Source organism: Cuculus canorus, chromosome 22 (assembly GCF_017976375.1).
Source record: "Cuculus canorus isolate bCucCan1 chromosome 22, bCucCan1.pri, whole genome shotgun sequence".
NCBI classification, from domain to species: Eukaryota; Metazoa; Chordata; class Aves; order Cuculiformes; family Cuculidae; genus Cuculus; species Cuculus canorus.
The window spans coordinates 1,096,241-1,117,943 of NC_071422.1; the positions used below are offsets into that span (position 1 = coordinate 1,096,241).

The window sequence follows — 21,703 nt, forward strand, 5'->3', positions numbered from 1 at the left end:
ACAGCAATGCCAGTTATTTCTGTTCTGAATGGGAGAATGAGGTCAGCTATCAACACCTGAAAGAACATACATAAAGGTACTCCAAGAATAAATAGTTTCCTGGAATTTCCATCTAATTCCATGTATGGTGGTGACAATTGATTCAAACAATGAAGGACATCAACATAGAATTTTTTTTTTCACTCCCTTGGAAAGCATCTGTGAATTTTTGCTGTGTGACATTGACACTTGATCCCATCAGACCTGTCACTGACCTGATCCCAAAGTTTACCGCTATAAAGAAAGCTGATGCTTGATCATTTCTTCTCCTGAAATGCAAAATGAACCCCCAGTGTAAAAAGGGAGTTACAGTTCCCCTCCAGGATCTGACTTGCAAAAGAGCAAGGAAATGATGCGAAAACCCAACACTTCAAAATCAGAACATTTCCATTAGTTAACACAAAAAATAATCTTGATGGAAATGTTTTCCAGATTTGGCAAATGTGTCAGTAAGCAGCCTTGCAGATGAGCCTGAGTCTGCAAACCAGTCACCTGCCCCCTCTGTAAGAGAGCGGAGATATCTATCTGTGGTTTTGACCATACTTCAGCACTTCCAGCGAGCATCCTCTAGCGCTCTTCTCTGATATCTCCTAACCCAGAGTGGCCTCAGGCAGCAGGTAAATTAATTTGTGGAGAACATACCTTCACCACACCAAGGAGGAGGTTGAAGCTGATGACAAACAGCATGATGATCAACAGGAAACAGGTGACAACATCAGCTAAAAGTAATAAAAGTCATTACACATTACTAAAACCTGGAGCCTGATGTGCCAATTCAATTGCACCTCTAAATAAGAGTTAAAATGTCATAACCTGGCAGAAAAAATTGGGTATGCGGGGCAAATGAACACTATGCAGCTGGAAGGAAGCCTGCTTTTTCCCTTTCTTCACCCACTTTTGCGTGTATTCTTGAAGTTTCTCATTCTTTAGCCATCAGGCTGGGCAGTCTGTCTGCTCTAGCACGAGGGACAAAGTCTCAATTGCCTTGACTTAAATTCTAACTTATAGAATCACACAATGCTTTGGGTTAGAAGAGACCTTTACGAGTCATCCAGTCCAACTCCCCTGCAGGAGCAGGGGCATCTTTAACCCGCTCAAGTTGCTCAAAGCCCCATCCAACCTGACCCTGGAATGGAGCAGCCACTACCTCCCCAGGCAACCTGCGCCAGCATTTCACCACCCTCACAGCAAAAACATTTCTTCCTCAGATCTCATCTCAATCTCCCTTCTTTCAGCTCAAAACTGTTCCCCCTTGTCCTATCCCTGCAATTTCTGATCCAGAACCCCTCCCCAGCTTTCCTGGAGCCTCTTTCAGCACTGGAAGCTGCTCTAAGGTCTCCCCGCAGCCTTCTCTTCTCCAGGCTGAACAACCCCAACTCTCTCAGCCTGTCCTTGCATGGGAGGTGCTCCAGCCCTCGGATCATCTTTATGGCCCTAATGTCTTGGGCTACAATATCTTGGGTAGGATAATGCAGAAAAAGAAACAGAGTGCTTTTAGCTAATGATTAATGAGTCTGAATTGGAAATTATTTTGAAGCTCAAAGATGGATGAAGTGCCAACAGTGATTCCCAATGAAAGGTCTGCAAGATTCTCAAGCAAACAAGAAGCACAGGTTGTAATCACCCACAGCTGGTATGGACCAGAGTCTCAGGGTGAAATACTTCCCCTCCACCCCCTCTAGGAGTAGGATGCAACACATACACTAAAATTAAATCTGCAAGGAGAACAACATGAGAGACAGTTCTGCCTACGAGGCTGAAGGTAATCTGTGTCAGCTGCTCTGCGTGCAGGAGGGTGATCTCTTCCATACACAGAGCTTCCTACTGTAGAATTCCCAGGAAGCAATTTTCCCTCTTGGTCTTGCAGGCTGCCCTGATGATGACTACCAAAGCCTTGCTTGCACTGTACTGTGTTCCATTTGGTCTTTGTAACAGTTCAGACAAAGAGACCTTTCGTAGTGCTGGTTTGCTTCTCCAAAAAGAAAAAAGGAACTCACTCCAAAGGCAAGCAGTGCCACTTTCTTTACCCGCCTCTGTACAATGTACGATCTCTCACAGTGCTTCCTCCAACTCACTCTCCAGTTTCTCGGATTGCTTTACCCGAGGTTAAAATAGCAACTGTCTGTCTGGGGTCTCCAGCTCTGAAGTGCTTGAATAAAGGGTTTAATTTTATTAGAAAATAGCCAAACTCTTAGCTTTTCTGACATTTTTAAAGCAAATGATCCTTTCCATGGGCACGTTTCTCAAACATCAGAAACATTCCTTACTAATTTGCTTCCCACTCTGCCAATTGCCCCGTTTATTCCATGGCTATTAAATAAAACCAGTGCCTAGTTCCATTTCTTCCATTATCCCTTTTTCCCTTGCTTTCCTAAAGAAATCTAGAAATTCTGCCTTGGCCCATTGGGTTCCTGACATATTACAGCTGCCCTAAAATCCCTCACTGCTCCATATTACCTATTTTTTTCCCCATTAAAACAGCACTGTGTGTCTCCGAGCTTTGAGTCTTTGCCTATGGCTTTGGCACCACATTACATATTTAGGGGATGGGAGAGTATTTCAGCATTTGGGAACAGACTCAAGCATTCTGAACTCACCTCCTAGCTTTGCTGACACTAGAATAAAATAGTTTACAAAGACCTTGAGGCAGAGAAACCCATCCCACTTTTTCAGGCATATAAGACCAGCACTGTTTACAAAACATTTGTGCCAGAGCAGTCACAGCTGTATCCTAATTTGGCCAGTTACTCTGGTTGAGGGGGCAAATGCAAACACTCTTCCCAAAGCAGAGGGAGAGCCGTGCTGGAGAAGGGCAGACCCACCACCCAGTGCTGCCCACAGCGTCTGGCAGGAGACAGGTGCCCTTTAGATGCAGCAGCTGTGTCAGATGCAAACTGTCAAGTGCCACATTCAGGCTGAGCTGAGCAATGTGGGTATGGACAAATGTCAGCTGAAGGAAGGACCAAAGATGATACTGAGAAGCTCTGGAGCCTTTCCAGGGTCGTAGAGGACCTGCCTGACAGCTGGGCTGAGCCACATCTGGCTGCAAGAGCAGCAGAAGAAGGCAGGCGAGACCAACGGTAACACTCCCCACATCCTTACTCTGCTAGCAGAGACTGCGTTTCATTTCATTTGAATACATTGATACAAAAAGATTTTTCAACTTCCCTTACTGTCTTAAGAGTTAGCAACACACTTGAGTCTCCTCTGCAAATGAGATTCGCTGATGAGGAACCTTTGGTCTGAAAAGAAGCTCTGACCATCACTTCTTTCCCCGAGTAGGAGAAGCCTGTTTCTTTATGGGGCTCAAAGGGGAAAACCTTCTGGGGAGGCTGCATCCCTGAAAAAAGCAAAAAAGCTTCTCTCAAGAGAGGAAAGAGCACTACATGAGCTCCTGCACATGCAGTTGTCAGGCGTACAAGACCTGAGGGAGCAATCAGAAGAATCCAACAAACACTTAACATACATCAGGAAAAAAAAGACTTCAGATGGCACAAAACAAATCAAGAATTCACTTACACCCTGCAAAAAAGCTGAATGCAGGATCTATTAAGGCCCTGGCCCAGGCTGCCCAGAGCAGTGGTGGCTGCCCCATCCCTGGAGGGGTTCCAGGCCAGGTTGGATGGGGCTTGGAGCCCCTGATCCAGTGGGAGGTGTCCCTGCCCATGGCAGGGGGTGGAACTGGATGGGCTTTGAGGTCACTTCCAACCTAGACCATGCTGTGATTCTACAATGTTTACTGCAAAGTAGTGAAAATTGAAACAAAGAAGAGGAAGAAATCTCAGCAAGCAGCAAAGAAAGAAAACTCAGACCCCGAAAGGGAACAGAGAAGTGGAGAAAGGTCTTTGCTGCAGAAGAGGCCACTCACGGCTTTGCATCTTGCTAAGGTCATGGGAAGAGTCTCAGCTTCAAGGCAGAAAACCAAACTCACCTTTCAGAGGCAGTAAAGTAGAAACAAGATAATGATCTCTCGTACAAAGATCCAAAGATTATCATTTGCAGGGTATAAACTTAAAACAGAAAAGATTTTAACAAGAAAGACAGATCCAGCCTTTGTAGGAACAGCTACAAATGGATACAATCCCAGTAACGTAAAACACCAAACTGCCTGAAGCCATTCTCCCCAGTTTTCCTCTCAGACTCAAGAACTACAAGTTTGCCCCAGAGAGAATTTATCTGTTTAGCACGGTGTTTCCTCAGATTCAAGACAGCTGTGTTTTTCTGCCTCTCTCTGCATGGTCTCATGCTCCAGCTCTCTCGGCAGGCTCACTAATTAATTGGACAACTGGCCGTTGGGTTTGCAGGCTAATTGCTGGCAGAACCCAGCTGAATTTTCCAAGCAGAACCTACATCAAAAAAGAACTCTAAACAAAATAACAAAGAAACAAAAAAGCCCATAAACCTAGAGACACAAAGTGATGGAAAGAAAAGGAAAACCAAGAGAAAACAACTTTACGCGCGCTGTCTGACTCTTATTTGTTCACCATAAATATAGTCATCCTTTCTGCTGGCAGCAGATCTCTCCGTTCCAGGGGTGCTGTAGCACCAACAGATTTGACCTCAGTAATCAAAGCGTTAGCTCTAACAAAACAAATTCTTACTTTGTAAAAGCATATTTAGCAGATGGAGAATATTTGCTAAAGGAATAACCCCCTAAAAGAGTGGTAGCTGCTTGCTCTTAACCCTATCCTGGCAAACCCCTATGGGATTGCAGCACGTGTTATGGAGAGGCCAAACATCACCTCAAGTACTTTGCAAGGGCTGGCAGAGTGGTTAGTTACCTTCCACAAAGCTTGTCCCCTTTGAGAGATAGACAGCAGCAAGAAACAAACACTCTCTTTCTTGTGGTTTTCCTTACTCAAATTCTCTGAGATGTCCCAAGCCTCCTAAGGATCCAAGGGAGTTTAACGAGTAGGGATTTGTATGTGGAATGAAATAAATGCTATTTTCCTTGGGAAGGTGGTGTAACCAGAATGGGGCATATCATAGAACGGTTGGGATTGGAAGGGACCTTGAAACCAACCCAATTCAAAACCCTGCCATGGGCAGGAACACCTCCCACTGCATCAGGGGCTCCAAGCCCCATCCAACCTGGCCTTGAACCCCTCCAGGGATGGAGCAGCCAACACTGCTTTGGGCAACCTGGGCCAGGGCCTCCCCACCCTCACAGCAAAACATTTTTTCTGAAGATCTCATCTCCATCTCCTCTCTTTCAGCTGAAAACCATTCCCCCTCATGCTCTCCCTGCACTCCCAGATCAAGAGCCCCTTCCCAGCTTTCCTGTAGGCTCTCCTTTAAGTATGAAAGAGCCTCCCTGGACCTGCGCTTGGTATCTGCAATGCTAGCAAGTCCTACAAAACCCCCACTCATCCAACAGGAACAGGGAACATTTATTTGCCAAATGTCTATTTTTTTGTAACTTCACATCAGAGTTTTTGCCCTGAATGTAGCCAGGAGGGACATTGAATCCTAATCCTAATATTTCCCAGAAATGCAGTGAAACCCCTTTCTTGTTTATGGCCCAATAAACTGGCATGGGAAATACAAACAGGGCTCATAAAGCTGGGGTTTAACAGTTGCATTCACAGATTGTCAAGCGTGGCAGTGTCTGATTTGGTGCAGCTGATAAGCTGCAGGGAGCTGTTTCTGGACAGCAGCATTCAAGGGATGGGCAGGACCTGCAATGCCAAAAGCCTCCCAGTCCCTTTAGCTGATTTACGTTCCATCAGAGCAGGAGGGCATATTTTCTGTGTAGGAAATGGTATGTATAGGGTATGGTATATACTGTGCACACAGGTCTTCAGGCAGAACTGAGGTATTTTTCTTGGTTGGCTGAACAGAAACTGCAACAGTGTTTCCAATTGTACTTTGTCAACAGCCTCAGTTTCTACAGTCATTAATGAAAAATAGAAATGATTAACATTCAGGGTGTATGCAGGCATGAATTGAAGACATCCTAAAACCCTGACCTTACAGCAAGCAGTGGGGCGTAAACTTTTTAAAGGCAGAAACCCATTCACATTAGCAGCTTAGACCTGGTAAGGGGGTTTTAATTGAAATGGGGTTTTGGGTCTTGCTTTTTTGGTTTTATTTTTCCTGCAGGAAAAGCCTGCCAAATCTCATATGCTTTCAGGAGGGAAGCATTGCCAAGAAGACTTTTGTTAGGAAGGCTTCTCAGCTCTAGTATGACATTTGTAACAGACTGAAGATGGGGAAGGCTGCACGGGAAATGCACATCCAAATCTCTGCTGTACATGACTGAGATAGGGCGTAGTGATGTGAACTGAATTCTTCCAAATGGCAGCTGAGAGCCCCAAATCACCATGCAACAAAGTCTGGCTCCTATTCCCTCTGCCTGGCCAAATCAGTCTACTTTAGATTAGCCGGCATCCTGGCATTGAACCCACTAGGGGTGGGAAGGCTTCCAAAGATGAAGAACCTGGGTTGTCTTCCCATTTTAATTAAACATTTTCAGCAGGTTTTATATTAGTTTCTTGATCAACTTTCACTGAAAAAAACAATTTCAGAGGAGTACTCTTGGTCTTGCACTGCCTGTGGCATTTTGTAAGCCTAGAAAGCAAGAAGTAGCAGGATGCAAGGGACAGGGCTCCCCTCTTCTATGGACAGGGCTCCCCTCTTCTATGGACAGCTGACCTAATCACTCCTCCCATAACTCTGGGAATCACAAAAACCTACAAGAATCCCAATTCTCATAGAATCATGGAATCATTAAAGTTGGAAAAAAGACCCTTCAGGTAATCCAGTCCAACCATCAGCCCATCACCACCGCGCCTACTAAACCATGTCCCAAAGTGCCATGGCCACAAGATTTGTGAACCCCTCCAGGGATGGAGGCTTCACCACTGCCCTGGGCAGCCTCTGCCAGGGCTCCACCTCTCTGTCAGTAAAGATACTTTTTCTAATATCCAATCTAAACCTCTCCTGACACAACCCGTGACCATTTCCTCTCATCCTGTCTATTAAGACTTGCGAGGAGAAACCAACATCCAGCTCACCACAACCTCCTTTCAGGTAATTGTAGGGAGCAGTAAGGTCTCCCTTCAGCCTCTTTTTCTCCATACTAAATAATCCCAGTTCCCTCAGCTGCTCCTTGTAAGACTGGTGTACTAGATCCTTCTCCATCTCTGTTCCCCTTCTCTGGAGGGTCTCCAGACCCTCAATGTCTTTTTTGGAGTAAGGGACCTGAAACAGAACACGGGATTCAAGGTGTGGCCTCACCAGCACCGAGTACAGGGGGTTGATCTCTTCCCTGCTCTTGCTGGCCACACCATTTTTGACTACAAGCTCGGATGCTGCTGGCCTCCTAGGCCACTTCTGCTTCTCCTCTGTCTGTGACCATACTTGTGGAAGTGAAAGCCCATCCCAGCCCCTCTTTTTAAGGCAGCAAAACATACTGCTGAGAAATCTTGAAGGACCTCTGATTCCTTATAAAGAACTCCTATATGTATTTTTTTCCTACCGTATCGTATGAAAAGCATTTTCCCATAGACCCTGCCTTGTTTATATTCTTGGCCCATGACTACAGTGTCAGCATTATATATTCTGAGATGTGCTTCAATCTGGCAGGATCTACAAATAGAGCAGCAGATGCTGAGGGCATCGATGGAAACTCTCCTCAAATTGTTCTCCAACTCTTCCATCTCGGTTTTTAAGTCAAATTGAACTTTTCGTGCTGCTTTGCTGGGTTGCTTCCCTTCTAGTTTCTGGAAATAGAAGCATTGTACTGTTTATTCCAACTATAATCAGAAACCACTCACAGGCTCCCAAGCAGAGCCCTTTGAAATGCTTGGGAAGAGAAGCCAACTGGAAGTGCTGGGGATTTCATTATAAAATGTTCTGGTTTGTGTAGGAGGCAGTGGAAAAGGGGGAGGGGGAAGACCTGTCATTTTGATTGTGTGGGAAGAGGGGGGAGTGGTATTAAAGATGGGGCCAATTTAACTTGCAATTGTTCTGTTCTTAAAGAAAACACTCCAGATTTGCAGAAAAGCACGTCTTGCTTAGAAAGCACATTATGGTTTCATATGGAAATTATATGAAAAATCTCAACTGTATGTTTCATTTACTTTAAAGAATATTCTACTCAGGTACTTGAAGAAAATGAAAAATTGTTGCTCTTGGATGAAATTTCTGCAAAAAACAATCACCATTTTTACACAACTGTATCTGTGGGAAAGTATTCTGATCTGTAAATACCATATGGGGCCCTGGCCCAGGTTGCCCAGCGAAGTGGTGGCTGCTGCATCCCTGGAGGTGTTCAAGGTCAGGTTGGATGGGGCTTGGACAACCTGATCCATGGCAGGAGGTTGGAACTGGATGGGCTTTAAGGTCCCTTCCAACCCAACCCAACCCAACCCATTCTATGATCCTATGTTCAGTTTTCAGCAGTTCGAATCACTGTATTTGTCAGAATGCACCTGTGTCCTCTACCAACAGGACAAACTATTTCCAACTGTGCCCATGTCCAAATCAGGTATATCAAAACAAACCCAAGAAAACAGCCAAAAAACCCACCCTCAAAAAAGTGAGGGAGACCTTAGGTCACACATGTATTATGTTCTTCAGTTCGTAAGTGTGAAATTAAAACTAGAAACATATGTTAGAGAAATGGGAAAATTGGATTCTCCTGGCTATGTTTTGCTGATCCCAGCACACACCTGGGAGCAGCCACAGGGAAAACAGCTGGGTTTTGGAGTGTGTTTGGTGAGTTGCATGTTGCCCTTAAGGGAAAGCTCTACAGAAAGCCTTTTTCAAAGCAGTCATTATTATAAACACCTATTAGCAGGACTCACCCAAATTTTCATCTCCTTCTCACTGCTGATGCCTTTCAAAACAGCCTTGATGGATCACAGTGGTGCTTCCTAAATCCCATCTGGACTCTTTTAAAAAATGTGAACTCATTTGTTAGCAAGAACTTCACCCAGACAGTGACTACACTTGTTTTTGCTGTTTTTCATTGTCTGACTCCTGCCCTAGCGACAAGCGAGTTTGCAATGTGCAGGAATCTGCTGTATTTGACTTCTTTTTCCTCCACTTATAGGAGGTCTCTGTATGCATGCACTGGATACCCTGTGAAAGCAGGGAACAGGCAAGTCCGTGCTCCTGTAGGTTGCATTTTTCTCTATGAGCCTTCTCTACAGGGAGGGACAAGGCAAGTCTGGTTCCTGTCTTTTCACACACAGCGGAGAAGAGTTATCTCAACTTGTGGTTTTACACCAAAAAGTGACTAAGAAAAGAGGAAAGCACCCTGTGCTTGTTGCTTCCAAACAGCTTCGTGAAAAATTAGCCCAGTTAAGTAATATTTGAGGTTTGGGGAGTTATTTTCCTTTAGACAGCAACCCCACATGAGAAGTCTGCCAGGTCTCTGGAAGCCAAGATAGATCCTTCCTAGTTCAAGCCATAGGAATTCAATTGACTGTGGTGAATATGATACTTGTGACTATTTAGGGGTCACAAAATGGCCTGTCTGCTTCTTCAAGACAACTAATGTTCTGTAAGAAATACCAGGGGTCGGGAACATTTGGAGATGGAGGCCAAAGGGAGATGGGCTAACGTGGAACTCTAGAGTGCATTCAGATGTGAGGTAGGAGACTCTTGCATGGCATGATGGATGATGAGGAGAGGATGGCTCCATGGCACAGAGGGCAGGGTAGTGGAGGCAACGTCAGGTATCCCCCACACCCATGAGGTGTAGTGTGGGCCTGCAATTCAGGAGGTCAAGGTCACTGTCCAGACTGGGTCCATTGAGGAGCTGGTCAGACACTTCAGTGCTTTCCTAGAAAATGTCCAAAACGTGGAGGCAGCCAGCAGCACGTGTAAGGCTGGAGTGCTCTACGGTTGGTGAAAAGAAGGAGAAGGGGAGACCAGGATATTCAGATTAATGCAAAGAGTATTGCAAAGGCAGTGGGGAGGCCGGAGGAGTGTGCGGGTGCTGGAGAGCTGGGGCTGATGCACTGAAATAAAGACAACTTCACTGGGCTCCATATCGGTTTCTAATCAGTTTCCCAATCCAAGACCAAAATTCAGATCTTTGGGGCCTTAACTTTGTCCCTGGGTCTGAGCTTTTGGCCCATCTGCTCTGAATACCAGTTTCCTGTTTTCTTTGACGAGAAAGACAGAAGAAGCAATGCAGGGTACTGGGCTCCCTCTCAATCCCACAGACCTCTGCTGTTTTCCAGCATCCCTGTGACTCACCAATTCTGTAGTAATCCTTGCCCAGGTCTTTGCAAAAGCCTTTCCCGCTAGCCACCTCCAGGGAGTACTCAATCAGCAGCAGAATGCTCATAACCTGGGAGAACAAAAGCAAAAGACACAATTCACCAGGCCCTGCGCCAACTTCCCATCAGCAAATGTGTTTCCAGGGAGTGTGCAATGGCTGTGGACTTAACGCAGGATGGGTCTCCAAGTGAGACTGTCGGGAAGGGTTTAAACTCCTTTAGGAAGAAATATTGAGGCAAAAGTTATAAAGTTATTAATGGTTTGGGTTTAACTGTCTTCTGCCAGCTGCTGAAGGAGGATGGAGGAATTACAAAGTGAATGAGTTTGGTTTCAACATTTTTTATCCAGCAAGTCCTGGCTTTACATTTAGAAATTGCGTTTTGCTGCTGAATTGAGCTAAATATAACAATAGTATTTTAAAGCATAAAAAGAAACACACAAAGAATAAAGATATCTCTGTAAGTCTAGCTCTGCCACTTCACTGACACAAATACCATTTTCATTCTTTTATTGATTTGAGAACAACCTCCATATGTGCTTTTTTTCACGTTGAACCAATACGATTTTTTTCAAGTTTCTGAATTGGATTGTCAAACCCCAGACTCCAGGATTCATCCTGTTCTTGAGTTTAGCAAGCTGGGAGATGGAAAGAGGCTGAGAGCTGTGGTCTCAGTCTTAGCACTGCATTTCCGTATCCAAATGTCGACGATCTGCGAGGGAAAATTAACTTCTAACAGCCAGGTTAGGGAGACATCCTGGTGCACTTGGGGCACTGGGCAGGGAGGGGCTGCAGGAGACCTCCCTAAGGCTGAGATCACAGAATCATAGAATAGTTTGGATTGGAAGGGACCTCAAAGCCAATCCAGTTCCAACTGTCTGCGATGGGCAGGGACACATCAGGCTGCCTCACCCAACATGGCCTTGAACACCTCCAGGGATTGAGCAGCCACAACGTCCCTGGGCAACCTGTGCCAGTTTCTCACCACTCTCACAGTGAAGAAATTTCTCCTTATGTTTAGTCTAAATCTGTCCCTCTCCAGTTTATACCCATTGCCCCTCATCCTATCACTACAAGTCTTTGTAAATAGTCCCTCCCCAGCTTTCTTGCAGCCCCTTCAGGTACAGGAAGGTTGCTATTATTTCTCCTCGGAGCCTTCTCTTCTCCAGGCTGAAGAACTGCAGCTCTCTCAGCTTGTCCTTATATGACAGGCGCTCCAGTCCTGTGATTATCTTTGATCTCACCATGCAGCACCCCAGACAGCAGGTCCAGGGTATTCCTGCTCAAGTGAAACCAGGAAATGAGTAGTGACAAAGCCAGGCATCCCACTACATCCCTCCTGCAGACAATCCAACATTAGAATCATAGAATCATAGAATAGTTGGGGACCTTAAAGATCACCTAGTTCCAAACCCCCTGCCATGGGCAGGGACATCCCAGTGGATCAGGCTGCCCAAGGCCCATCCAACCTGGCCTGGAACACCTCCAGGGATGGGGCAGCCGTATCTTCCCTGGGCAACCTGTGCCAGTGTCTCACCACTCTCATGGTGAAGAAATTCTTCCTAATGTCCAGTCTAAATCTGCCCCTCTCCAGTTTGTGTCCATTCCCCCTCTTCCTATCACCACAAGACTTTATGAACAGCCCCTCTCCAGCTTTCCTGTAGCCCCTTCAGGTACTGGAAGATCACTATAAGATCTCCTCTGAGCCTTCTCTTCTCCAGGAGCCCAACTCTCTCAGCCTGTCCTCATAGGGAAGGTGCTTCACTCCTCTGATCGTCATGTAGCCTCCTCTGGACCCATTCCAAGAGCTCCATCTCCTTCTTACATTGAGGATTCCAGTACTGGACACAGGATTCCAGATGAGGTCTCACAAGAGAGGAATAGAGGGGCAGAATCACTTCCTTCGCCATGCTGGCCACGCTGCTTTTGATGCAGCCCAGGACACGGTTGGCCTTCTGGGCTGTGAGCGCACATTGCCGGCTCATCTCAAGCTTCTCATCAACCAGCACCACCAAGTCCTTCTCTGCAGGGCTGCTCTCAATCACATCATCCCCCACCGTATGCTGAAACTGGGCATTATGCTGACCCAGGTGCAGGACCTGACCCTTGGCTTTGTTGAATCCCATCAGGTTTTCACAGCCCCACTTCTCCAGCCTGTCCATGTCCCTCTGGATGACATCCTGTTCTTCTGGTGTGGCAAATACAACCCTCAGCTTGGTGTCATCCGCAAACTTGCTGAGGGTGCACTCAATCTCCCTATCAGTATCATTGATAAAGATATTGAACAGCACGGACCCCAGTACGGACCCCTGAGGGGAACCTCTCGACACAGATCTCCATCTGCACTTTGAGCCACTGACCACTACTTTTGGAATACAACCATCCAGACAGTTTCTTAGCCACTATCCTGTCCACTCATCAAATCCTTATGTCTCCAATTTAGAGAGAAGGATGCTGTGGGGGACTGTGTCAAAGGCTTTACAGAAGTCCAGATAGATCACATCTGTCAGTTTACCCATGTCCACTGCTGCGGTTACCCCATCATAGAAAGCCACTAAGTTGGTCGTACGGGACTTGCCCCTGGTGGAGCCATGCTGGCTGCCATTAATCACTTCCCTGTCCTCCATGTGCTTTAGCAGAGCTTCTAGGAGGATCTGTTCCATGATCTTCCCAGGCACAGAGGTGAGGCTGACAGGTCAGTAATTCTCAGGGTCGTCTTTTCTACCCTTTTTAGAAATGGGCACAACGTTCCCCTTCTTCCAGTCACCAGGGACTTCTCCTGACTGCCGTGACTTTTCAAATATCAAGGAGAGTGGCTTGGCAACCACATCTGCCAAGTCCCTCAGGACTTTGGGATGCATCTCATCAGGTCCCATGGGCTTATATATGTTCAGGTTCCTCAGGTGTTCACGAACCTGATCCTCCTCTACTGTGGGAGGGGGTCTACCCCCCCTGTCACCATCTTGCTGTTCCATGACCCAGGAGGGGTGAAGAGAGCAGTTATTGGCGAAGACTGAGGCAAAAAAGTTGTTAAGTACCTCAGCCTTCTCCTCATCTGTTGATACGTGATCTCCATTTCCAACCATCAGTGGAGGTACGTTCTCTTTGACCTTCCTCTTCTGATTGACATACCTCTATAGCCCTTCTTGTTGGTCTTTATTTCCCTTGCCAAGTTCAGCTCCAGCTGTGCCTTGGCCTTCCTGACCTCACCCCTACATAACCAGGCAGCGACTCTGTACACGTCCCAGGTTCCCTGTCCCTGATTGCTCTGCCTGGGCAGTTCCCTCTTCTTTTTCAGTTTAACCAGTGGGTCTCAACTCAGCCATGCCAGTCTCTTCCCTTTCCTGCCTGATTTTCTGCATACGGGGACCAAGCGCTCTTGGGCGTTAAGTATTTTCCAGCTCTGTTCAGCTCCCTTGTCTAGGAGGACCATGTCCCAGAGGGTCCTACCGAGTAATTCCTTGAAGAGCTGGAAGTCTGCCTTCCTGAAATTTAGTGTCCTGACTCTACTCCTCACCTGTCCCATATCCCTCTGGACCCTGAACTCCACCACTGCATGATCACTGCAGCCCAGGCTGCCTCCGATCCTAACGTCACTGAGGAGTTCGCTTGTATCGGTGACCGTAAGGTCCAGTATTGCTTCTCCTCGGGTGAGGGTCTCTATCAGCTGGACTAAGAAATTATCCTCAATGCACTCCAGGAGTCTCCTGGACTGCCTACAGCTGCCGTGCTACTTTTCCAGCATATGTTGGCATGGTTGAAGTCCCCGAGTAGGATGAGAGCTTGCAAGTGTAAAACCTCCTGTAGGTGGAGGAAGAAGACTTTATCGGTTGTCTCTCCTTGATCGAGTCACCTGTGGTATACACCAACCACAAGGTTCCCATTGGTTCTTCCGTCTTTAATTTTGACCAGCAAGCTTTCAGCCAGTTCATGGCTACTCTTCAATGACAGCTCTTCACATTCTATCCCTTTCCTGAGATAGAGGGTAACACCTCCACAAGTGCAACCTTGTCAGTATATATGTTACAGACAGCTCATGCCAAGGAGATCAAACTTGTGCATATGAAAACAAGAAGTCCAAGGCCACAACAGAGCATCAGTCACTGCCCACCATGTTGTCAGAGCAAATAACACCTCTTGGGGGAAAGGACTCTGTTGCCATTTATTGTTCCTTCTTCCTCTTAGTGACAGTTTCAGCACAGTAGAGTAAGACATCATATTTCTGACTCCACAATGCATCCAAACTTGTTCTTATCTTTCTTCCTCATTCTCCATTCTCTGCTGTCCTTCCTCATGATTGGTGTACCTTTCATTTTGTCTGCATTTTTAGGCTGGAGCGGGCTGGAGCACAGCATGGTCTGCCGGCCCTATACCTACACTTTCCAAAAGCAGCACAGTGTCTGCTGTGTTATTTTAAAATTGTCTTAGCAGCATGAGCAGCCGTGGAGGAAACACATTGCTGTGTTCCCTGAGGATGTAGGGAACGTGGGGTTGTCACTGTTTGGACAAGCTCTCCCACCTCTCCGCTGCTGTGCTGAGAGATGCTGCTTCTTCTCTGTTTGAGCTTTACCTCTGTCCTATCATATCCTAACTAAGTGCTCAAGGCCAGGTTGGATGGGGCTTTGAGCAATCTGATCCCGTGGGAGGTGTCCCTGCCTGTGGCAGGGGGTGGAACTGAATGGGCTTTGAGGTCTCTTCTGACCCAAACCGTTGTAGGACTCCAAGAGGACCTCTTGCCACTGCTGCAGGGCACGGCTTGAGAGAGCAGAGAATGGGAGGCAGACCAGGAGAAATGCATCATGTCCTTTGCATTTTTGTCTTGGAGATCTGGGAACTGAGGCTGCAGGAGAGGAAATCCCGAGATGTGCAAACAATGGAGTAATCTGTGCAAACAAGACTCTCCATCTTCACCTCATCAACACTGGGTCCAGTGCTGGGAGCACCCATTCTGCAGGCTGGCCTCCACAGACAGGAGCCATCAACAAAAAAGAGGTTGTCATGAAGAGGTGGCTGACAGAAGCCATTTCATCTGGATTGCGCTACCTTTGTGAGTGATCTGAACCCCACACTGATACAGGAAGCAAGTTTGTATCAGACACCAAGATCACCACAAGCCTGGGGACTGTATAGCTGGAACAACTCTTCCACCACAGCTATTGCAGCCTTTTATTTCAACAATCTCTTCAAGAAGTGAGGAAGGCGAGGAGGAAATGGAACTGCCGTGATCTGTACTCATGTACAAAAACAGGACAAACCCCACAACTGCAGGGAACTGAGGCAAACATCGCTTGTGTGTGAGCAGAAGAGAGAATATTTGTTGTCTTTTGCAGAGTGATGGCTGGCGGTGCCGTAAGAGAGCCAGGCAGAGCTCAGGCAGGAGTGAGGTATAGTCAGACGTGCTAGGGCTGACATTGCAGACCAGCAAAACAAAAAGGCATGGAAAGAACAGCCTTGCGTTGCCCCAGAAATGCGGAAGTGTGGCTGGGAGCAATTGGCTGCGGCAGAGACAGGAACTGAATGCAGACTCTCCCACTGTCTCTGTGTTGGCTGAAGAAGACCTAGAAACTATTTTCAAAACCAAATTCATCAATCTTCTGTACCACAAGCTGCGAGTATAGCTTCCCGAAGAGCTGTAGCACAACCCCCAGAACCCTTTGCTTCTAGAGTAAGTGTCCACCAAACCACACTCTTGCCGCAGTGACTCTGTCCCACCACTAGCCTGCCCTCTGCATTTAAAATACTGTTTGGAGTCTGAGTTGGAAGAAAGGACATGTTTCCTCCTGGCCTGTCTGATGTCAGATTGTTCGATAGCTCCATGAGACACATGAATTTTGTTCCACTTTTTTTGTCATGCAGTAAATGAACTTTACAATTTGTTCATGAGGCTGATAGGAAAAGGAGAAATATCTAGATCTCACTACATGGGGCCACAAGAAAGCTGGTATGAGTTCAGTTTAATTTAACAGTGTTTAAAGTTCTGAGGAAGCACTGAACCTTGTCAACGATGAAATTGCATCAGTCTGAAGGTTCTTTTAGTCTTGATGGTCTTCCCTGGGATTTAAAGGATCCCTTAACTATCTACGCATGGAGATGACACGCTAAATTCAACTCCCTGACTTGTCTGAGAGGTTTCATGTACATGCTCCCAAAGCGATTTCACTTCCCTTATTCCTACTGAATCACCTTTTCAGGTTTCTATTAAATGGAGACCAGAGCAAAACAGATGGCCTGAGCCTTAATTGTCAGTTTTGTTCCTGAAAGATGAGTGGAAGCAGGACATTGCATTCCAAATGGTCCAATCCTAGTTGGTTTACATCCAGAGAAGAGCCAGTCTAAACTTTAGTATGAAGAACCATCTCTAACATCTATCAAAGAGGGGAACAGCAGAGCAAAAGAGGCCCTGGTTTCCTTGCAGGTGTTGAAATGAGCCACACAAAGAGATCAACTGCAGTCACATAAAATAAGTACAAGTCAGATAGAAAGCTCTACCTGAAAGATTAAGGAAGAGACTTTTAAAGTGAAAACTGGTTTAAACTTTCCAATTAAAAAGGCTTTTTGCGTAAAATGAGCCACTGAACTGCAACAAGATAAAACAGACCAAGATCTTGTAGTCTTTCCCTCAATTTTCCATCACAAGTGCTGTCTGAGGACCAGGATACCTCTCCATCACCTGCCTTTGGCTTTGACATGCTGCTGCCTGGCATGCGACCATCTCATTTATTCCTGTAGAGAATATATTTACAAAGTGATGAAACCCCTACAGCGAGCTGCTTGCTTCAAGCTGAGAAGAAGGTGGAGAAGACTGATGTGCTGTCTACTTGGCACTCCTTGCTCAATAATGCTGTATATAGTCCCAATCAAGATTCATCCCTCAGCTCCAGAAGAAACTGAAAGGTTCCCATTTCAGACAGGCAGGACTGCTCAGACAAGCATGTTTCCCTCTCTTATTGCTATGTCACGACAGGACAGAGACGGGCTTAAAACAGGAAATCTCGTCTCCCATCAAGCAGCTTCATTGATGTGCTGCAGCCTCCCAGCCCCTCCACGAGCCAGCCCTTCTTATTTTATGCCTTACAGCTGCAATTTATGGAAGACACCTCTTATGGAGGACACCTTTTATGGAGGACACATCTTATGGAGGACTTCCCTCATCTTGTTGCAGTCTCCATTTAATAGAAGTGCTTCAAATTTCTTGGTACAAGACGTGCTACACCACTAAGTGAAGTGACAGCCAAGTAGTGTAGGACTGAGGCAGAACCAGGCGTTAAACCGAGGCAGCTAAATTGGGGGCATCTTGCAAAGCAGAATCTTAGCAGCATGACGCATGCAGCCCCATTCCCTGGTGAATGATTTTGCTGCAGTTGCAGTGGGGTTAAACTGCTGTTAGAGGTTGTGTCATGGGTCTTTTTTTTCTGATATATGTGTAGCTAGACTAATCTCCAAATAATTTATCTTAACGCATATGGCCTTGGTGTGATGGCTACTTCTTTTCTTCCCCCACACCCAGTATTTCTGCAAGAGCTCAAAGTTATAATGAACAGGGGTGGACGGGGACAGTGAAATGCTGCCCGAACAGGACATTGAGGTGCTGGGAAGGTTTCTGTCAGCAGTGCACACAAGCAGGTGGTGCTCAGCACTTTGAAGGCAAAGAGCACCGCATAAAAATTTGGTACTTTCAGTGCTCTGCCTTTTCTTTAATTTAAAAGTGGTTGTTGTCACAGGACAGGATGGAGTGAGGAGTGTTTTACCTCCCATTTGGTTTCCTTTCAAAACATTTCACCTTTTTCCTTCTTTCCTGCTGCATCCTTCTCCTCCTCTTGTTTGTGCAATGATGAAGGAGCAGCACAGGGTCTGCTAAACAGCTGAGGTCAGCCACAGGCTGGTGAAGACCAAATGAATCGCAGCTCTGTACCAACACAAGTCACATCCACAGGTGAAGACTGAGCTTGAGGGAGGAACTGGAGATGAGATTCTGCTCTGTGAGTTAAAGAGGTGCCAGAGAGAGGAGCTTGGCTGCAACAGAGATGCGACCAAGCTGCAGACATGCTGGTTCCTAAGACCTCCTTTGGCTCTAATCAAAGACTAGCAGCAAATTAATTGCAGGATTTCTTCCCATGCTTTATGCACAGAAGCAACTTTCCAGCCTTATTCTTGAAGCTAACGTCAATAACTTGAGCTCTCTTCAGGCCTGGGAGAAGCCGATGAGCAGAAGGACAAATTCCTCCATGCTTTCTTTGAAAGTAACCTGCAAGTCACACCACAACACCCAGTGAATCTTTGCTGATCACACAACTCTTTCCCCCTTCTTGTTCCTTTCCTTCTCCTTCCCTGTTCGTTTAAGAATGCCCACAATTTATTTCAATTGTCTACGGAGAGATCAGCAGAGAGACAAATCTAATTTATAGGATGATAAGTCATCATCACAAAGCCTGGGAGCTTGTGTTTGATGACGTTACTATCACTCAGCATCACTATGATTCATCACTAGGACCCACAGCAATAATTCATACTGATACAAACCAAAAGTATTGATGTAGCAAATCATGCAAGACACTGCCAAGTTATAAATCCCATTTTCTTTTTCCCTCCCTCTGCCCAGCTGCAGCTACATGATCAAAATGGTGGAGAAGAGGTAGGGGAAAAGTGTTTGCTATTCTATGTTATCTCTTAAAGCAGTAAGATAAGACAACCTCCTCCAAAATCAAAGTGTCTCCCAAGGGGGACTGTGTAAGAGAAATCAATGAGATGATACAGTAGGTACAGATGCACCAGGACCCTTGGGGGTTTGGGGATTTAACAGGCTCTGCTATTGCAGTGATGGTCATTCTGTCAGGAGCCAGCAGCAGCAGGGCTAAAGAGTTGGGGTTTCAGGCTGCCCCTGCCCATTCCCCGTATCCTTTACTGGTTCAACCCCAATCTTCAAGACTGTCTCTGAGTCCTTAGTCTAAACTCAAGCTGTATGTTAGTTGCCAGTGCTCCTTGGCACTACCTGTCCTGCACAAATATTGCACATCTTGCTTGTGTATATCTGTTGAAGCAAGTCCAGAGGAGGCCACTGAGATGATGTGAGGGCTGGAGCACCTCCCACACGAGGACAGGCTGAGAGCATTGGGGTTCTTCAGCCTGGAGAAAAGAAGGCTTCAGGGAGAGCTTAGAGCAGCTTCCAGTGCTGAAAAGGGCTCCAGGAAAGCTGGGGAGGGGCTCTGCATCAGGAAGTGCAGGGACAGGATGAGGAGGGAATGTTTTTAAGCTAGAAGAGGGGAGATTGAGATGAGATCTTAGGCTGAAATGTTTTTCTGTGAGGGTGGGGAGGCCCTGGCCCAGGTTGCCCAGAGCAGTGGTGGCTGCCCCATCCCTGGAGATGTTCAAGGCCAGGTTGGATGGGGCTTGGAGCCCCTGATCCAGTGGGAGGTGTCCCTGCCCGTGGCAGGGGGTGGAAATGGATAGGCTTTGAGTTCACTTCCAACCCAAACCATTCTATGATTCTATGACACTGGTAATTAAGTTTTCCCTGTTAGCCACCAGCACTGACAGCTGGTGTCTCATTCTTTTCCCTCACACACTGGTGCAAATCAGGAATCTCTGTTGATGGTGGTGGCATCATAGTGAAACAGGAGAAAACTGTGCCTCAGCTCAAAGTACTTGCTGACTTCTGAGAGAGACAAAATAAGCTTTTTTACGATTCACCCTTCCAGCTAAGAAAAAATAATTCTTTTCTGAATCTCTGTTTCACTACTGATATCAGTTCACGCTGCACAGCGTGCTTCCAGCTCTGTGGAGAAAATGTGTTGTGGTTCCCTATCTCGTGTCTCCCACCTTTGCACAGATCTTTAATTTTGCAAGCGCCTCTTCAGATCTTGACTGTACTTCCTATGAGGCTCCCATTTCTAAACAGGTCATGACTGTCCCTCTGTGATGGCTGTGTGTTTAATTGGCTGTCAGAAATTGCTTGTGCTCTGCTGCAAACTCTCAGCTTTCATACATTTCAATTTTTGTGTCTTGGGGTCATGAGAATGAACAGGAAATGCAGCAATTTCTTTTCCTTTAAAGCAGTGAGATTATAAGCTTTGAGCTTGGGGCAACAAGAAGAGTAGCCTGCCCAGGATGCTCAAAAAGTAGAAGACAAAATAGGCTACAAAATTGCACGATTCCTTTAACTAATCTCAATATTTTTGATTTGAGGTCCCCACAGGTTTAAGATATGGTGTGGAAATGCCAGTACAGCTCTTGGCTTTTAAGTAGTGCAGGGGAAAACTGTTGGCAGTTACCTTGCACAAAGATGTGGTGTAGACCCAAGTTTCCCTGCACTGCTGCTCTGGGCTAGGAGGCACAGAGATGCTGCACGCAAGCACAGCCACCCCCAGTGCTGCTGCTCCTGACTTGTTTATGAAGTCCTATCGTTCACTGAATGCTTTCCCATCCCCGATTTTTTTTTTTTTTGCTTTTCACTTCATGAGTCAAATCCTCCACTAATCCATCCATCATGGAATTCAAAACCAGCAGGTTGAACCCCTGTATTGGTTTTTCATTAGTGAGGAGGAGGCTGTGGTGCGGTGAGGATTTGCTCCGTCAGTGAGGTCGTGCCTGGTTTGCTCCTCTGCCATGGCAAAGCTGGCTGGCGTCACAGGGGGACCATGGCATGTCCTTCCCATGTGTGCCACGGCTGCCGCAGCTGCTGTGCCCACCACGTACCGGCAGGCTCCAGCTCCCCTCACTCCACTTCTCCTGTGCCAGGAGTGAGCTAAGAGCCCCCAGGAACTGTTATCCCCCTGCAGGTTCCCAACCCGTGACTGCGCGCACCGACTGTGACAGATGGGATTATTTTAAGTGTCTCTGCTGTGAGAGGAAACCACATCCTCAATATGAGTTAAAGCCACCTGAAAGCACCTCTGTGCAACAAGGTGGTGGGGAAGAAATGTCTCTCTGGGCTCTGCTGCCTCTGCTCGCTGCCATCTGTGACCACCCTGGAGCAGTTATGCCAGATGCTGGCAGCTGAACAGAGCCGCAGAGCCAAACGGAAACCAAACCAGTGCATGGAGTGTCCAACTGTCCGTAGAGAGAAAAATGAGGCAGCTTTGCCCACCCACCCTTTGGTTGCCTGGGGCCCAAACCGCTCCTCCCTCCTGACCTGTAAATTCATCACTCCCACAGTTTCTACTGCCGTTGTGCTGCCCAGTTTCTAACCAACAGGTCCAGGCAAGTGCGCTGAGCCCTGGCCAAGCTCCATAGCCCTGCATGGGTAAGGGTTCCTGCATTAAGCTGCAAGGAAAACTAGGAAACAGAGTTTCCATGAGCTCCAGTAGGTAAAGCCAGGAAAAAAATAGTTAAAACCCCCTCCCATTACAATAAATTTCTTCCTGTTTCCTCTCCCTCCCCGCAACATCTTCTCCTCTTTTGCCCACCCCTCTTAAACCATTGACTTTTCTCTTT

The 21,703-nt window shown here is 46.7% G+C and overlaps 1 protein-coding gene across 1 annotated transcript in view; it reads right to left on the reverse strand.

Moving 5' to 3' along the window:
- LAPTM5 (lysosomal protein transmembrane 5) overlaps positions 1-21,703 on the reverse strand; it is a 29,138-nt gene that overhangs the window by 7,104 nt on the left and 331 nt on the right. Inside the window, exons 2-3 of the mRNA XM_054086593.1 lie at positions 10,252-10,345; positions 682-758 (exon numbers count right to left, since the gene is read on the reverse strand). Of these exons, the coding sequence (XP_053942568.1) occupies positions 682-758; positions 10,252-10,345 (171 nt within the window). The remainder of the gene's footprint in view (positions 1-681; positions 759-10,251; positions 10,346-21,703) is intronic.